This window comes from Oratosquilla oratoria, chromosome 41 (genome assembly GCF_046742065.1).
Source record: "Oratosquilla oratoria isolate Oo_2021 chromosome 41, ASM4674206v1, whole genome shotgun sequence".
Lineage (NCBI taxonomy): Eukaryota > Metazoa > Arthropoda > Malacostraca > Stomatopoda > Squillidae > Oratosquilla > Oratosquilla oratoria.
Genome location: NC_134817.1, coordinates 137823 through 153517, shown reverse-complemented (window position 1 = coordinate 153517; position 15695 = coordinate 137823). Strand labels below are relative to the sequence as shown.

The window sequence follows — 15695 nt, the reverse complement described above, 5'->3', positions numbered from 1 at the left end:
ACGCCCACATGTAGACTACAGAAGTTGAAATCGTTCTAGTAAAACATTGGTGTTCCTTGGTAGTTATAGATATAGGATAGATATTTTTTAAAATCTTGTAATGAAGAAATTGAATGTTTGGAATTAATGAAGTTTCATCTCACCCAATATTATATATTTTTGTATATGTTTTTCTTCCAATTCGTAATGTGACTCAAGCAACTAACCTAACCTACATCTGTACCTGCAAATTGCTCTGCGAGTAGTTCACACAAGTGGGCGAGATGAAAACCCACAAGTACCTAATCATGTTTAGCATTGATGATAAGGATAATTGCATTTGACTTTTATGTGGCACTATTGTTGTCTGCGGTTTCACTAAACGCCGACCAAAACCACACAATGACGGGTTTTGCTCAAATGCATAATTTATATATATAAAATACCATATGGTTGCATTATTTGACCTATTTTCTTTAAAATGTGACTTCTATGTAAAATGATCAAAGAGAAGTTACGTTTTTATCCTTTGCAAAATTACCAACTGGCAACCAACGCCGACCAAACCCAAACAATGACGGCTTTTGCTCAAATGTATAATTTTAAATAAAAATTAGCATATGGTTGCATTATTTGACCTATTCTCTGTAAAATGTGTGATTTCCATGTAAAATCATCAGAGAAGTTACGTTTTTATCCTCTGCAAAATTACCAACCGTCGACCAAAGCCGACCAAAACCACACAATGATGGTTTTTGCCCAAATGCATAATTTATATATAAGCAAATAGCATATGGTTGCATTATTTGACCTATTTTCTTTAAAATGTGTGACTTCCATGTAAAATCATCAAAGAGAATACGTTTTTGTCATTTGAGCAAAAGCTGTCATTGTTTGGGTTTGGTCGGCGTTGGTTGCCGGTTGGTAATTTTGCAGAGGATAAAGATGTAACTTCTCTTTGATTTTACATGGAAATCACACATTTTAAAGAAAATAGGTCAAATAATGCAACCATATGCTATTTTTTACATATAAATTATGCATTTGATAAAAAAACATCATTGTGTGGTTTTGGTTGGCGTTTAGTGAGACCCGTTGTCTGTTATTGTGACTTCATTCACAAGTGACAAGTAATTAATATGGAAGGGACTCCCCCCAAGTGGGTTTTAATTAAATTAATGGTGGAAAGGGCCATTTTGGTACATGTATTCCACTTTTGTTTGTACATATATATACCAAAGGCTTTTTCCCCCTACACGGGGGGTAGCCAAAAAGAAAAAGGCATAGAAACCACTCCCACCCTTTCCATTTCCTATATATTCCACTCCCCTCTTCCCTCCCTCCCTCCCATCTTGGCACCTCCTGGATGACTGGTCATCCCTGCATCCTGTCCACTGCCCTGGGTCAGAAGCAGTGTCGCAAGATACAGCACATCCACAGCAAGGCTGCTGCATAAATTCGACGAACCCCCTTCTCTGTCCCCTCATGCAGAAAAGGAGAAGATGAGTAGAAATCCCTTCGGGCTGCGTCAAATTTTTTCTCATACACACTCGTACATTCTCGTACATCTTTTCCCATACATACATACATTGTAATATTAGTGATGGCCAAGCTTATTGTAATGTTCATTAACACTATCAGAATTATAATTTTTTTTCCAATTATGCCTGTGATGCCTAGTGATATTTCTTGCATATGTACTTTTCAACATTTATATATGGAAATTGAGATGTATGACTGACACCGGCAAGTGTGTCTCAATGATGTCATTGTTACTAAATATATAATCATACAGTAAATTTTTAGAATTGCACACCTACGCAATATAGCAATAGAAAATTAAATAATTTGTAAATTATAAGATGTCTACGTAATATACAACACCTACAGACCTTTTACACCATGAAACAAAAGTCCTCAAAGTTTCATGGGAAAGATGAGGCACACAAACACTTGCTGCAGCCACCACAAACACATCACACCCACTATACTACATAGCAGAACACCCACACACACCAAGAAACATTAAAACAACACCCAAAGACCTGTATCACACACAGATACTCTCTTCTCTTCCTCCACAACCACCAAATACCAGCCTCCGGAAACATATTCATAATCATATCACTCACCGCTCCATTAACACACTGAAAGACAACACACTGCTGCATGCCAAACCCCCTGATATCCACCCTTCTGAATCCTCTCTCCCACGAAAGGACAGAGTCCACCTGGCCAGACTGCGGTGCGGCCACCACCCAGCACTTCTAAGCTACCAGAAGAGGCTGGATGACCGCACTGTGAACAGCTGCCCAGGATGTAACACTTCACCCCATACCATACAACACATAATGGAAGAGTGCATTATACACAATCATGCACGCAAACAACACAACATACACACTATAAAGGATTTGTGGGAAAACCCAGTTTCGGCTGTAGCATTCCTTGGGGAGACGGGACTGCTCGGACAGACAGTCTAGGGAACGACAACAGCAACAACAACTTGAGTCATATGAGGCGACAAAATATGGGATGGGGATAGGACTAGCATCCTTCTCCCTGTGGCTCCAAAAGGGACATTCCTGAAAAAAGTAAAGGCATAAGAGAGTCTAGAAGGAGTTTTCCAACCAGTAGCATTTTAATGTGCATGGATGTGGTACAGATGAGAGTAAAAGGGAAGAGATAGGCAGTATGTGAGAAGAAAGGTGGATGTGCTGGTATTGAATGAAACTAAATTGAAAGGGAAGGGGGAGTATAGTTGAGAGGTTCTCAGGAGTGAAGAGAGGACAAGGGAGAGAAAGGGTAGTTATACTAGTAAGTGAAGAGATAGGTAAGTGTGTAGTGGAGTGGATGGAGGTTTCTTCAAGGTTAATGTGGATGAAGGTGAAACTGGGAAAGGAGATGTGAGTTTTTGTAAGTGCATATGGGCCTGGTGGTGAGAAGAGTGTAGAGAGGAAAGGGAGGCTTTTTGGGTGGATTTAAATGAATGCATAGAGGGATTAGGATGGAATGTCAGTGTAGTGGTTTTGAGAGACCTTAATGCTAGGGTAAGAAATTAACCAATAGATGGAGTTTTTTGGAAGTGTGGAGTTCCAGGAAAAAATTGTAGTGGAGAATTGATGGTGATGTATCTAGAAAGAGTTTATGATAGCAAATACAGTGTTTAGGAAGAAAGTCAAGCACAAGTACACATAGGAGAGGATGGTGGATGGAAGGGTGGTAGAGCATTAATGGACTATATAGTGTAGTAGGAAGACTTAAGAATGTACATGTTCTAAGGGGAGAGAGTGGGGGAATATCAGATCAATTTTTTGGTGGAAGGTAAGTTGAGATTGGAGGATAGATGGAAAAAGAGAAAAAGGACAGAAGGTAGGGAAGTGCTTAAATTAAAAAGAAAAGGAGTACAAACAGCTGAGACAGGAGTGGGAGGGAGTGAAGGATAGAGTAGAACTAGGAGTGGGGGATGAATGAGGATGGTTCAAGGAGGGAGTCACAAGGTGTGCAAAGATGATGTGTGGAACAAGGTGGGCGGGAGGAAATAGAAAGAAGGGTGTGGAAGAGAAGAGACAGGCTGAGGGAATGGTATGAGAGGTATAAAGTAAATTGAAGGGAAGTTAAGCCTAAGATAAAGGAAGCAAAGAGGAGAGCAGATGTGAAATGGGGTAAGAGTATGACAGAAATTTTTGAAAGTAATAAAAAAATGTTTTTGAAAGAAATTAAAAGAGGAAGAGGTGAATCAAGTAGAGAAGAAAAGGTAAAAGGTGCAGATGGAGAGATGATAATGGAAGAGAAGGCAGTGAGAGGAAGGTGGGCAGAATATTTTAGGGAGTTGCTAAATGTGGAGGATAGGGAGGGAAAGGTAGTTGCAGTGGGAAGCACTAAAAAAAACAGTGATGAGTGTGGAAACTGGAGGAGAAATAGGGAAGGATGAAGTGAAAGCAGCTGTTAAGATAATAAGAGCAGGTAAGGCACGTGGCTTGGATGGATGTCATGCAGAATGTCTGAAGAAAGGAGGTACAGTTATGGTGGACTGGCTGGTGAGGTTATTTAATGTTTGCTTGAGAGAGGGTAGAGTGCTGGAGGAGTGCCTGTATAGTTCTGCTTTACAAGGGAAAGGTGGACAAGTGTGAGTGTAGTAGTTTCAGAGGAATCGGCTTGTTGAGTGTAGTTGGGAAGGCTTATGGGAGGGTCTTGATTGAGAAACGAGGTGAGGGGGAGAATGGGGGGTGGAAAGGGAGTTGGGAGATGGGGTTGATGAAAGAGTATTGGGATGGTTTGGACACGTGGAAAGAATGCGTGAAGAAAGATTAGTAAAAGAGGTGTGGAAGGAGTGAACATGAGGGGGTGACCTAGGATGAGATGGATGGATGGGGTAAAAGGGCCATTGGAAAAGAGGGGAATGTCTGTTGAGGAACGACGGGAGAGAATAAGTGAATGGAGAATGGTTGTGAATGGATGATGGATGGGGGGGGGAGTATGTGTGAAAAATAAATTGGCACAGACCGAAGGGATGTCTCCCCATCTTCTACTTTTCTGCATGAGGGGACAGAGAGGGGGGGGGGGTCCCAATTTAATGAAGCAGCCTTGCTGTGGATGTGCTGTGTCTTGTGACACTGCTTCTGACCCAGGATAGTGGGTGAATTGCAGCGATGACCTGTCATCCAAGAGGTACAAAGATGAGAGGGAGTGGAGTATGTTGGCAATGGAATGGGTGGGAATGATTTTTATGCCTTTTTATTTATTTATTTATTTTATTTTTATTTTTTCTTGATTGAGAGGATTGGGAGAGGGACAGGGAGTAATTGGTGAGGAACAGTGTGGATTTAGGACGGGTAGAGGTTGTGTAGATCAGATTTTTGTGGTAAGACAGATATGTGAGAAAGCTATAGGAAAGGGGAAGGATGTTTTTTGGGCCTTTATAGACCTGGAAAAGGCTTATGACAGGGTAGACAGAAAGGCACTGTGGGAGGTTTTGCGGATATATAGGATAGGAGGAAAGCTTCTAGGAGCTGTCAAGAGTTTTTATGAGAGTAGTAGAGCTTGTGTCAGGATTAGAAATGGAGAGAGTGAATGGTTTGAGGTAAAGGTGGGACTTCGTCAAGGATGCGTTATGTCGCCCTAGCTGTTCAACTTATACATGGATGGGGTGGCGCGAGAGGTAAATGCAAGGGTAGTGGGTCAGGGATTTGGAGATGGTTAAAGGAAATGGAGAAAAGTGGGAGGTGAGCCAGCTGTTGTTTGCGGACGACGCTGCGCTTGTGGCAGGATCGGAGGAGGGATTGAGGAAGTTGGTGACAGAGTTTGATAGAAGAAAGCTGAAGATAAATGTGGGTAAAAGTAAGGTGATGAGATGTACAAAGGGTGACAGTGGCAGTAATCTGGAAGTGAGCATTAAGTGAGAGCGACTGGAGGAAGTGGATAGTTTTAGGTACTTGGGTGCAAATGTGGCAGGAAAAGGTGGAGGTAGAATGTAGATTGAGAGAAGCAAGTAAATGCCTTGGTGGATTAAAAAGTGTAATGAGGAATGGTTGCTAAGAGGAGACTATATGAAGGAGTGATTGTGCCAACAGCACTGTATGGGGCAGAAACATGGAACATAAGAGAGGAAGAGAGAAGGAGTTTGAATGTGTTTGAGATGAGGTGTCTGAGAAGTATGATAGGGGTTACTAGGCTAGATAGAGAGAAATGAGGAGGTGAGGAGGAGAACAGGGGTGGAAATGGGGTTGGGAGATAGGGTTGATGAAAGAGTATTAGGATGGTTTGGACACATGGAAAGAATGAGTGAAGAAAGACTAGTAAAAGAGGTATGGAGGGTAGATGTGGAGGGAGTGAACATGAAGGGACGTCCTAGGATGAGATGGATGGATGGGGGGAAGAGGGGAGTCTGTTGAGGAAGGACAGAAGACAGGGGTGAATGGAGAATGGTTATATATGGATGATGTTGTGATGCATGAGGTGGAACGGATGGGGGGTGAGGTATGCGTGAGCAAATTTTGACGCAGCCCAAGGGATTTCTCCCCGTCTTCTCCTTTTTGCATGGGGGGACGGAGAGGGGGGGTTGCCGATTAAATGAAGCGGTCTTGCGACACTGCTTCTGACCCAGGGCAGTGGACAAGGTGGGATGACCCGTCATCCAGGAGGTGCTAAGATGAGAGAGAGTGTGGAGTGTATTCAGGGATAGAATGGGTGGGAATGATTTTATGCCTTTTCCTTTTTGGCTACCTCCCTTGTAAGGGGGAAAAAAGCTTTGGTATATGTATGTATGTATTTTTTTCTACCTCCCATGTAAGGGGGAAAAAGCCTTTGGTAAATGTAACTGTGTATGTATTATAATTTATAAAATTAATATTTTTCTGATGCTATACTAAATAGGTGTATTACTATATAAATATACATCAAAGGCCCTTTCCCCCTTGTGTGGGAGGTGACTGATGGCTGATTCAAAGCACACCCACACCATACATAGTTATTACTTAACAACCATTTCACCTGTATAGGGTATGTGGTGTACAAGTTTCATGTAGTCAGTATTGACATCCCACTGGACTAATTATTCATTATTCTTTGGTGATTGAAGACTTAACTTACTTAAAGAAAAATGTGGATCACTTATACCATTACTATCTCAATGACTTCATCAGTGTGTTATTTTCCCTAAGGATGGAAGCACTAGTAACTGCTGATGAAATACTGAAACCACCTTCCCATCAGTATTTCATGGGTGAAGGGTCATTCATGGCTCCTGTCATAAATTTGATATCTTATTCAAAACTGATAATTTGCATGTGCTTCTTTAAGAAATAATACACAAAATTGTGGCATGAAGAAGCAGGAGAAATGGCATGTGGTACAACATAGCAACCTGTGAAATCTTTCTTTATAAACAAAACTCCAGTGTTACGGTTGTGGCCATCAGACAATCTGACATTTATTTTCTACTCTTGTGGTATTCTGAGACAGTGTGTATAAATGGTTATTTTCATGCCTTGAAACTTTAACACAACATGCATAAATTAAGAGGTATCTGTTCTTTCATACCTGCTTTATGCCCACATTCCATTCCATTTAGTCCTGTTTCTGCTAGTCTGTCTATATACCAACAAGTTTCTTCCTCGTATGAGGGAAGTAGCCAGCCAAGCCATGTACTATCTCCCACCCATTCCACTTCCATTTATCACCCATTTCTCTTTTTTCTGTTTTTCCCTGTATCTGCTAGTAGGTATCTTAAATATGTGTCCACACAGTTGCACAAGATGGTCAACAGTGTAATGCTGGCATTTCATTGTCTGAAGAAATCTGTGGTAGCAATGAAAACCATTTGTGGCAACCATTGACCTGATCATGAGTGAATATGTACAAACAGAAAATGTACATGTATGCAGGAATTTTAATTCATTTATTTATTTTTTCAGCATGAAGCAGAGTATTTGGAAATATTGGGTGCAGTCAAGAGTGGCATGGGTGAGAGGCGACTTGCTTCCCAATTTATTGCCAGATTTTTCAAACATTTCCCAAATCTACAGGACCAAGCCATCAATGCTCAGTTTGATCTTTGTGAAGATGATTGTGTTTCAGTAAGTGAAATTTATATATTTACATGTTTATTCATGCATTTGCACTGAATTGAATTAAGAGCTGCATGGGTTTCTGATGATAATATGGTTGCATTTCATTTTGTAGATCCGGAAGCAAGCTATCAAAGACTTGCCATCTTTCTGCAAGGACCGCATAGAGTTACTGCCAAAAGTGGCAGACATTTTAGCACAGCTTCTACAAATGGAAGACCAAGTAGAACTTGCAGTTGTTCAAAATTCTTTGGTGGCTCTTTTCAAAATTGATGCTAAAGGTAAGAATGTATGATTACCTATTTGTCATTTTCAGATTTTACATTGGATGCATTGGGAGGATGAGCTATGTTTCTTCAAAATAAGGACCTTTTTTCTGCAAAATATTTTGGGATTTTGTTGGGAAGGCAAAAAAATCAAGTTGACATTTTTTTTTTATTTGTTGTTGTAGCTTTACTTTTTTATTTAGTTAAACTAAAAGCTGCTACTGGTAATTATTTTGCAGGTACTTTGACTGGGTTATTCTATCAGATTGAAAATAGTGATGATGATCTTGTGCGAGAAAGGTGTATCAGATTTCTTCACAGTAAAATGCGATCACTTGGCCCTGATGTGTTTACAAGTGAAGTGGAAACATTGGTCCTCACAGAAGCAAAGAAAGTCTTGCAGGTAATGAATTATATGACCTATAATTTTGATGTTTGTTGTTAATAATAAAGTAATCACATTTTTGTGCAACCCCATTGTGTATATATTTGCTATTAACCAAGTATGTGTAGTGTGTGTGTTTTTCTTTTATTATCCTCTTTTCCTTGATTTCTTTTTGTCCATTGTGGTCCTGTGATATGGGCATCACATCCCTAGTCCTATATTAAAAAAAAAAAAAAAAATACTGAAACAAGGCAGTGAGCAGTTTGGGGTTTCTTCCCAAGGAGATTAATGGCTGGACCATGGGACTATTGCTGACTCTGTAGGGTAGTGGTTTTCCAGTCCATGAAACTTGGGTATTTTGTTGTTCTCTAAATTCTCTTGCTAGTTTTTTCATGCTTCTCCTTTATAGCTCTTCTCTGACTGAAACCCCCTCTCTCCTTGATATCATAATTTTACCAAGAAAGTGTTTTGTTACATATTTACAAATGGCTAATTCTTGCAGGATGCTTCTGAAGAGGAGTTTGTACTCATGATGGGTATTCTGAAGGAACTGAAATGTTGTCACACTGTGAAAGGATTCCAGCAGCTAGTCGATCTTGTGGCTGAACAGTGCAATTTGAACAAAAGTTTTGATGCCACAGATCAGGAGAGTGTTCATCGACTCGTTACGTGTGTCAAACAAGCTCTACCATATTTCTCAGTAAGTTGACAGTTTTCTTTTTCTTTGTGAGTAAAAAAAAAGTTTTGGTTTGCAATCAAAACATGCAGTTAACCCCTTGAATATGATGATGCCTATGTAGGCATCATGAAGCAGAGTGAGTATGTGAGGATGCAAACGTCGGCTTCCTGATTGTTTATTTTGTAGTTGTGACCCTCTTATTCCGTGAACAGGCTTGATCAATTTTTCAGGAGGGTGGTGGGAAGTGGAATATATAGGAAATGGAATGGGTGGGAGTGGTTTCTATGCCTTTTTCTTTTTTGCTAAAAAAAAAAAAATATCCCATGTAGGGGGAAAAGCCTTTGGTATATGTATGTATGTACAAACATTCTGAGTGAAAGAGAATGAGTATAACAGCTGTAACTTTATATTTTACAATGTGCTTATTGTGATGCATCATCATGTCAGGCAGCTAATGCACATCTGAATATTTGACTTATTTGAAGAGGTTAATGGTGTATTGGGGTGTATATGCTTTGACCCTCCCTTTTTTGTAAGGGGGGTCAAATATGTATACATTGCTTCTGACCCAGGGCAGTGGGCGAGATGCAAGGATGGCACATTATCCAAGAGGAGAGGTGGAGTATGTGGGGGGGTAATGGGTGGGAGTGGAATTTATGTCTTTGTTTTTGGCTACCTCCCTTGTAAGGGGGAAAAAGCTGTTGATATGTATGTGTGTGTTTGTTTATATATTTACCTAGTATCTTACGGGAAAGGGACCTATGCTTGTGGTGTCCCATCTTTGTATCTCGCAGTGTCTAGTTTGCTCTTAAATTTGTGCATAGTTTTTGCACATGCTATTGTTTTATCCAGTTTGTTCCAGATATCCACTCTGTGTGGAAAACTGCCCCCCCCCGTCTTCTATAACTATCCTTTTCGAGTTTCTATCCATGTCCCCTTGTATTTCTCTTATCCCAAAAGAGTAAGTCCTCTCTATCAAGGACTTCTGTGCCTTTCATTATTCTGTAAATGGTCAGCAGGTTACATCTTTCTTTTCTTTGTTCCAAAGTCTGTAATTTCAATTTAGCCAGTCCCTCCTAATATAACAGGTTTGAAAGTGTTGGGGCCATTTTCGTGGATGCTTTGGATTCTTTCAATTTTCTTTATATTCATTTTGGTACTGGGTGACCATAGTGTTGCAGTATACTCTAGTCTAGGCCATGTCTTCGTCTAGATAGGTAAAAGACATCTTTATTGAGCTTAGCAAGTTGTAAGATTCTACGACAATTTTGTTTATCTGTTAAGGGACATGTCGTTTGAGGTAATTACTCCCAGGTCTTTTTCAGATCCCACTTTCTTTACTTCTTTTGCTCCAATTTTATATTGTCCTGATATTATTATTATTATTATTTCATTTTTTTATTATTTATTTATTATTATTATTGTTTTTTTTTTTTTTTTTTACCTTTTTTACCTTTTCTGAATTCCATTATGCTACATTTCATGATGTTGAATTCTACTTAAACTTTTGGCTCCATTTCTAAACCTTGTTTAAGCCTCTCTGTAGTGGTTCACAATCCGTTTCAGTATTCACTTTCCTCAGCAATTTAGCATCATCTGCAAAGAAGCTCATGTAACAATCCACATCTTCATGTCATTCACATAAATAGTGAACATTATTGGAGCTAATACCAATCCCTGTGGAACTAATCACCTCCTCCCAGGCTGAACTCTAAGCATTACTCTCATTTTTCTGCCATGCAAGAAATCCTCTATCCAGTTTAATAATTTACCTTGTATCCCTCGTATGTTTTCAATTTTTTATTTTATTTTATTTTTATTATTATTATTATTATTGTCTTGCGACACTGCTTCTGACCCAGGGCGGTGGGCAGGGTGCAGGGATGACCCGTCATCCAGGAGGTGCTCAGATGAGAGGGAGGGTGGGAGGGGTGTGGAGTGTGTGTAGGGATGAAATGAGTGGGAGTGTTTTTATGCCTTTCCCTTTTTGGCTACCTCCCTTGTAAGGGGGAAAAAGCCTTGGTATATGTATGTATGTATTTTTTTTTTTATTATTATTTTTTTTTTAATAATTCTTTGTGTGGTATTTTGTCAAGTTTTTTTGTAAGTCTAGGAAAGCACAATCATCCCTTCCATCCCTTTCTTGTATCATATCTGTTAGTCTCAAGTAGAAACAGAGTAAGTTTGTGGCACATGATCTTCTCTGTCTGAATTGTCCCTTACAAGGGAGGTAGCCAAAAAGGAAAAGGCATAAAATAATTTCCACCCATTCCATCCCTGAATACACTCCACACCCCTCCACCCTCCCTCTCATCTTAGCACCTCCTGGATGACGGGTCATCCCTGCACCTTGTCCACTGCCCTGGGTCAGAAGCAGTGTTGCAAGACACAGCACATCCACAGCAAGGCCGCTTCATTAAATCGGCGACCCCCCCTCTCCGTCCCCCCATTGCATAAAAGGAGAAGACGGGGAGAAATCCCTTCGGGCTGTGTCAAATTTTGCTCACACATACTACCTCACCCCCCATCCCCACGCCCATTCCACCTCACCCCCCATCCCCACGTCCATTCCACCTCAATCAATCACAACATCATCCATATACCACCATTCTCCATTTACCCGTCTTCTGTCCTCTCCTGTCCTTCCTCAACAGACATTCCCCTCTTCCCCAAAGCCCCCTTCACCCCTTCCATCCACCTCATCCTACGATGTCTCCTCATGTTCACTCCCTCCACATCTGCCTTCCATACCTCTTTTACTAGTCTTTCTTCACTCATTCTTTCCATGTGTCCAAACCATCCTAATATTCTTTCATCAACCCTATCTCCCAGCTCCCTTTCCACCCATGTTCTCCTCCTCACCTCCTCATTTCTCACTCTATCTAGCCTAGTAACCCCCATCATACTTCTCAGACACCTCATCTCAAACACATTCAAACTCCTCTCTTCTTCTCTTATGTTCCATGTTTCTGCCCCATACAGTGCTGTTGGCACAATCACTCCTTCATACAGTCTCCTCTTAGCATCCATTCCCAAATGTCTATTCCTCATTACACTCTTTAATCCACCAAGGCATTTACTCGCTTTTCTCAATCTACATTCTACCTCCACCTTCACTCCATCTTTTCCTGCCACATTTGCACCCAAGTGAATTGTCTCAGGTGTATTATATTGTTTTCTTCCAGGTGTTTTATCCGTCTATTCTTGATAATTTTTTCCACAAATTTTGGCTACAGTGCTTGGTTCTTCTTTGTTTCCTCCTTTATATATTGGTACAATATTGGCATTTTTCCTGTCTTTTGGTATTTTTCCTTCTTTGAGTGAGCAACTTATGATGTATATTTTGTCCATTATTTCTTGTTACATACATATACCAAGGCTTTTTACCCCTTACAAGGGAGGTAGCCAAAAAGGGAAAGGCATAAAATCATTTCCACCCATTCCATCCCTGAATACACTCCACACCCCTCCACCCTCCCTCTTATCTTAGCACCTCCTGGATGACGGGTCATCCCTGTATCTTGTCCACTGCCCTGGGTCAGAAGCAGTGTTGCAAGACACAGCACATCCACAGCAAGGTTGCTTCATTAAATCGGCGACCCCCCCTCTCCGTCCCCCCATTGCATAAAAGGCGAGGATGGGGAGAAATCCCTTCGGGCTGTGTCAAATTTTGCTCATACATATTACCTCACCCCCCATACCCCCACCTATTCCACCTCATGCAATCACAACATCATTCATATACAACCATTCTCCATTCACCCCTGTCTTCTGTCCTCTCCCGTCCTTCCTCAACAGACATTCCCCTCTTCCCCAAAGCCCCCTTCACCCCTTCCAACCACCTCATCCTACGACGTCCCCTCATGTTCACTCCCTCCACATCTGCCTTCCATACCTCTTTTACTAGTCTTTCTTCACTCATTCTTTGCATGTGTCCATGTGTCCAAACCACCCTCCCTCTTATCTCAGCACCTAGTTGATCCATTATTTATTTTTGTATTATTGTTATTTCCCTCATCGGGGGCGATTGCACTTCAATTCCTTCGTCCCAGTGCTGTACTTTTTCTCTAGTGAAAACAGACTTGAAGTGGTTGTTCATGACTTAAGCCATTTCTAAATCTTCTGTACATACGTACATATACCAAGGCTTTTTCCCCCTTACAAGGGAGGTAGCCAAAAAGGGAAAGACGTAAAAACATTTCCACCCATTCCATCCCTGAATACACTCCACACCCCTCCACCCTCCTCTTATCTGAGAACCTCCTGGATGATGGGTCATCCCTGCACCTTGTCCACTGCCCTGGGTCAGAAGCAGTGTCGCAAGACAAAGCACATCCACAGCAAGGCCTCTTCATTAAATCGGCGTTCCCCCATTGCATAAAATGAGAGGACAGGGAGAAATCCCTTCGGGCGGTGCCAAATTTTGCTCACACATACTACCTCACCCCCCACCCACCCCGCCCATTCCACCTCGTGCAATCACAGCATCATCCATATACAACCATTCTCCATTTACCCCTGTCTTCTGTCCTCCCCCGTCCTTCCTCACCAGACATTCCCCTCTTCCCCAAAGCCCCCTTCACCTCATCCTACGACGTCCCCTCATGTTCACTCCCTCCACATCTGCCTTCCATACCTCTTTTACTAATCTTTCTTCACTCATTCTTTCCATGTGTCCAAACCATCCTAATATTCTTTCATCAACCCTATCTCCCAACTCCTTTTCCACCCCTGTTCTCCTCCTCACCCCCTCATTTCTCACTCTATCTAGCCTAGTAACCCCCATCATACTTCTCAGACACCTCATCTCAAACACATTCAAACTCCTTCTCTCTTCCTCTCTTATGTTCCATGTTTCTGCCCCATACAGTGCTGTTGGCACAATCACTCCTTCATACAGTCTCCTCTTAGCATCCATTCCCAAATGTCTATTCCTCGTTACACTCTTTAATCCACCAAGGCATTTACTCGCTTTTCTCAATCTACATTCTACCTCCACCTTCACTCCATCTTTTCCTGCCACATTTGCACCCAAGTATCTAGAACTATCCACTTCCTCCAGTCGCTCTCCCTTAATGCTCACTTCCAGTCTACTGCCACTTTCACCCCTTGTACATCTCATCACCTTACTTTTACCCACATTTATCTTTAGTTTTCTTCTATCACATACTCTCCCAAACTCTGTCACCAACTTCCTCAATCCCTCCTCCGATCCTGCCACAAGCGCATTGTCGTCCGCAACAAACAACCTCCCACTTTTCTCCATTTTCTTTAACCATCTCCAATCCCTTGCCCACTACCCTTGCATTTACCTGTCGCACCACCCCATCCATGTATAAGTTGCACAGCCAGGACTTAAGGATCTGGAAAAGGCTTATGACAGAGTAGACAGGAAGGCACTGTGGGAGGTATTGCAGATATATGGGATAGGAGGAAAGCTGTTAAGAGCAGTCAAGAGTTTTTACGAGAGTAGAAGAGCTTGTGTTAGAATTAGAAATGGAGAGAGTGAATGGTTTGAAGTAAAGGTGGGACTTCGTCAGGGATGTGTTATGTCGCCCAGGCTGTTCAGTCTACACATGGATGGGTTGCGAGAGGTGAATGCAAGGGTAGTGGGTCAGGGGTTGGAAATGGTTAAAGAAAATGGAGAAAAGTGGGAAATAAGCCAGTTGTTGTTTGCTGACACACTGCGCTTGTAGCAGGATCAGAGGAGGGATTGAGGAAGTTAGTGACAGTTTAAGAATGTTTGTGAAAGAAGGAAGCTGAAGATAAATGTAGGCAAAAGTATGGTGATGAGATGTACAAGGGGAGAGAGTGACAGCAGGCTGGAAGTGAGCATAAAGGGAGAGAGACTGGAGGAAGTGGATAGTTTTAGATACTTGGGTGCGAATGTGGTAGGAAAGGGAGGAGTGGGGGTGGAGGTAGAATGCAGATTGAGAGAAGCGAGTAAATGCCTTGGTGGATTAAAAAGTGTAATGAGAAATAGACATCTGGGAATGGATGCTAAGAGGAGGTTATATGAAGGAGGAAGAGAGAAGTAGTTTGAATGTGTTTGAGATGAAATGTCTGAGAAGTATGATAGGGGTTAATAGGCTAGATAGAATGAGAAATGAGGAGGTGAGGAGGAAAACGGGTGGAAAGGGAGTTCGGAAATAGGGTTGATGAAAGAGTATTAGGATGGTTTGGACACATGGAAGGAATGAGTGAAGAAATATTAGTAAAAGAGGTTTGGAAGACAGAGGTAGAAGGAATGAATATGAGGGGGCGTCCTAGGATGAGATGGATGGATGGGGTAAAAGGGGCATTACGAAAGAGAAGAATAGTTGTGTATGGATGATGCTGTGATGCATGAGGGGGAGTGGGTGAGGAAGTATGTATGAGAAATAATTTGATGTAACCCGAAAGGATTTCTCCCCATCTCCTTTTCTTCATGAGGGGACAGAGAGTGGGGGTCGCCAAATTAATGAAGTGGTCTTGCTGTGGATGTGCTGTGTCTTGTGGCACTGCTTCTGACCCAGGGCAGTGGACAGGATGCAGGGGACCCATCATCCAGGAGGTGCCAGGATGAGAGTGAGGGAGGGGAATGGAGTATGTAGGGGATGAAATGGGTGGGAGTGGTGTCTATGCCTTTTTCTTGTTGGCTAACCCCCATGTAAGGGGGAAAATTCCTTTGATATATATATATATATGTATGTATATGTATATTTTTATGTCCTCTTGTGTTTCTCTTGTTCCAATTTAGTGAGTCCTCGATCAAGTATTTCTGTACCTTTCATGATTAAAAATGGTCAGTAAGTCACCTCTCTTCTTTGTTCCAAAGT

General features: G+C 41.6%; 1 protein-coding gene across 1 annotated transcript in view; it reads left to right on the top strand.

Annotated features, from left to right (window-relative positions):
- Positions 1-15695, top strand: part of cass (apoptosis inhibitor cassowary) — a 28073-nt gene that overhangs the window by 505 nt on the left and 11873 nt on the right. Inside the window, exons 2-5 of the mRNA XM_076177724.1 lie at positions 7395-7556; positions 7663-7828; positions 8053-8216; positions 8701-8898. Coding sequence (XP_076033839.1) covers positions 7395-7556; positions 7663-7828; positions 8053-8216; positions 8701-8898 — 690 coding nt within the window. The remainder of the gene's footprint in view (positions 1-7394; positions 7557-7662; positions 7829-8052; positions 8217-8700; positions 8899-15695) is intronic.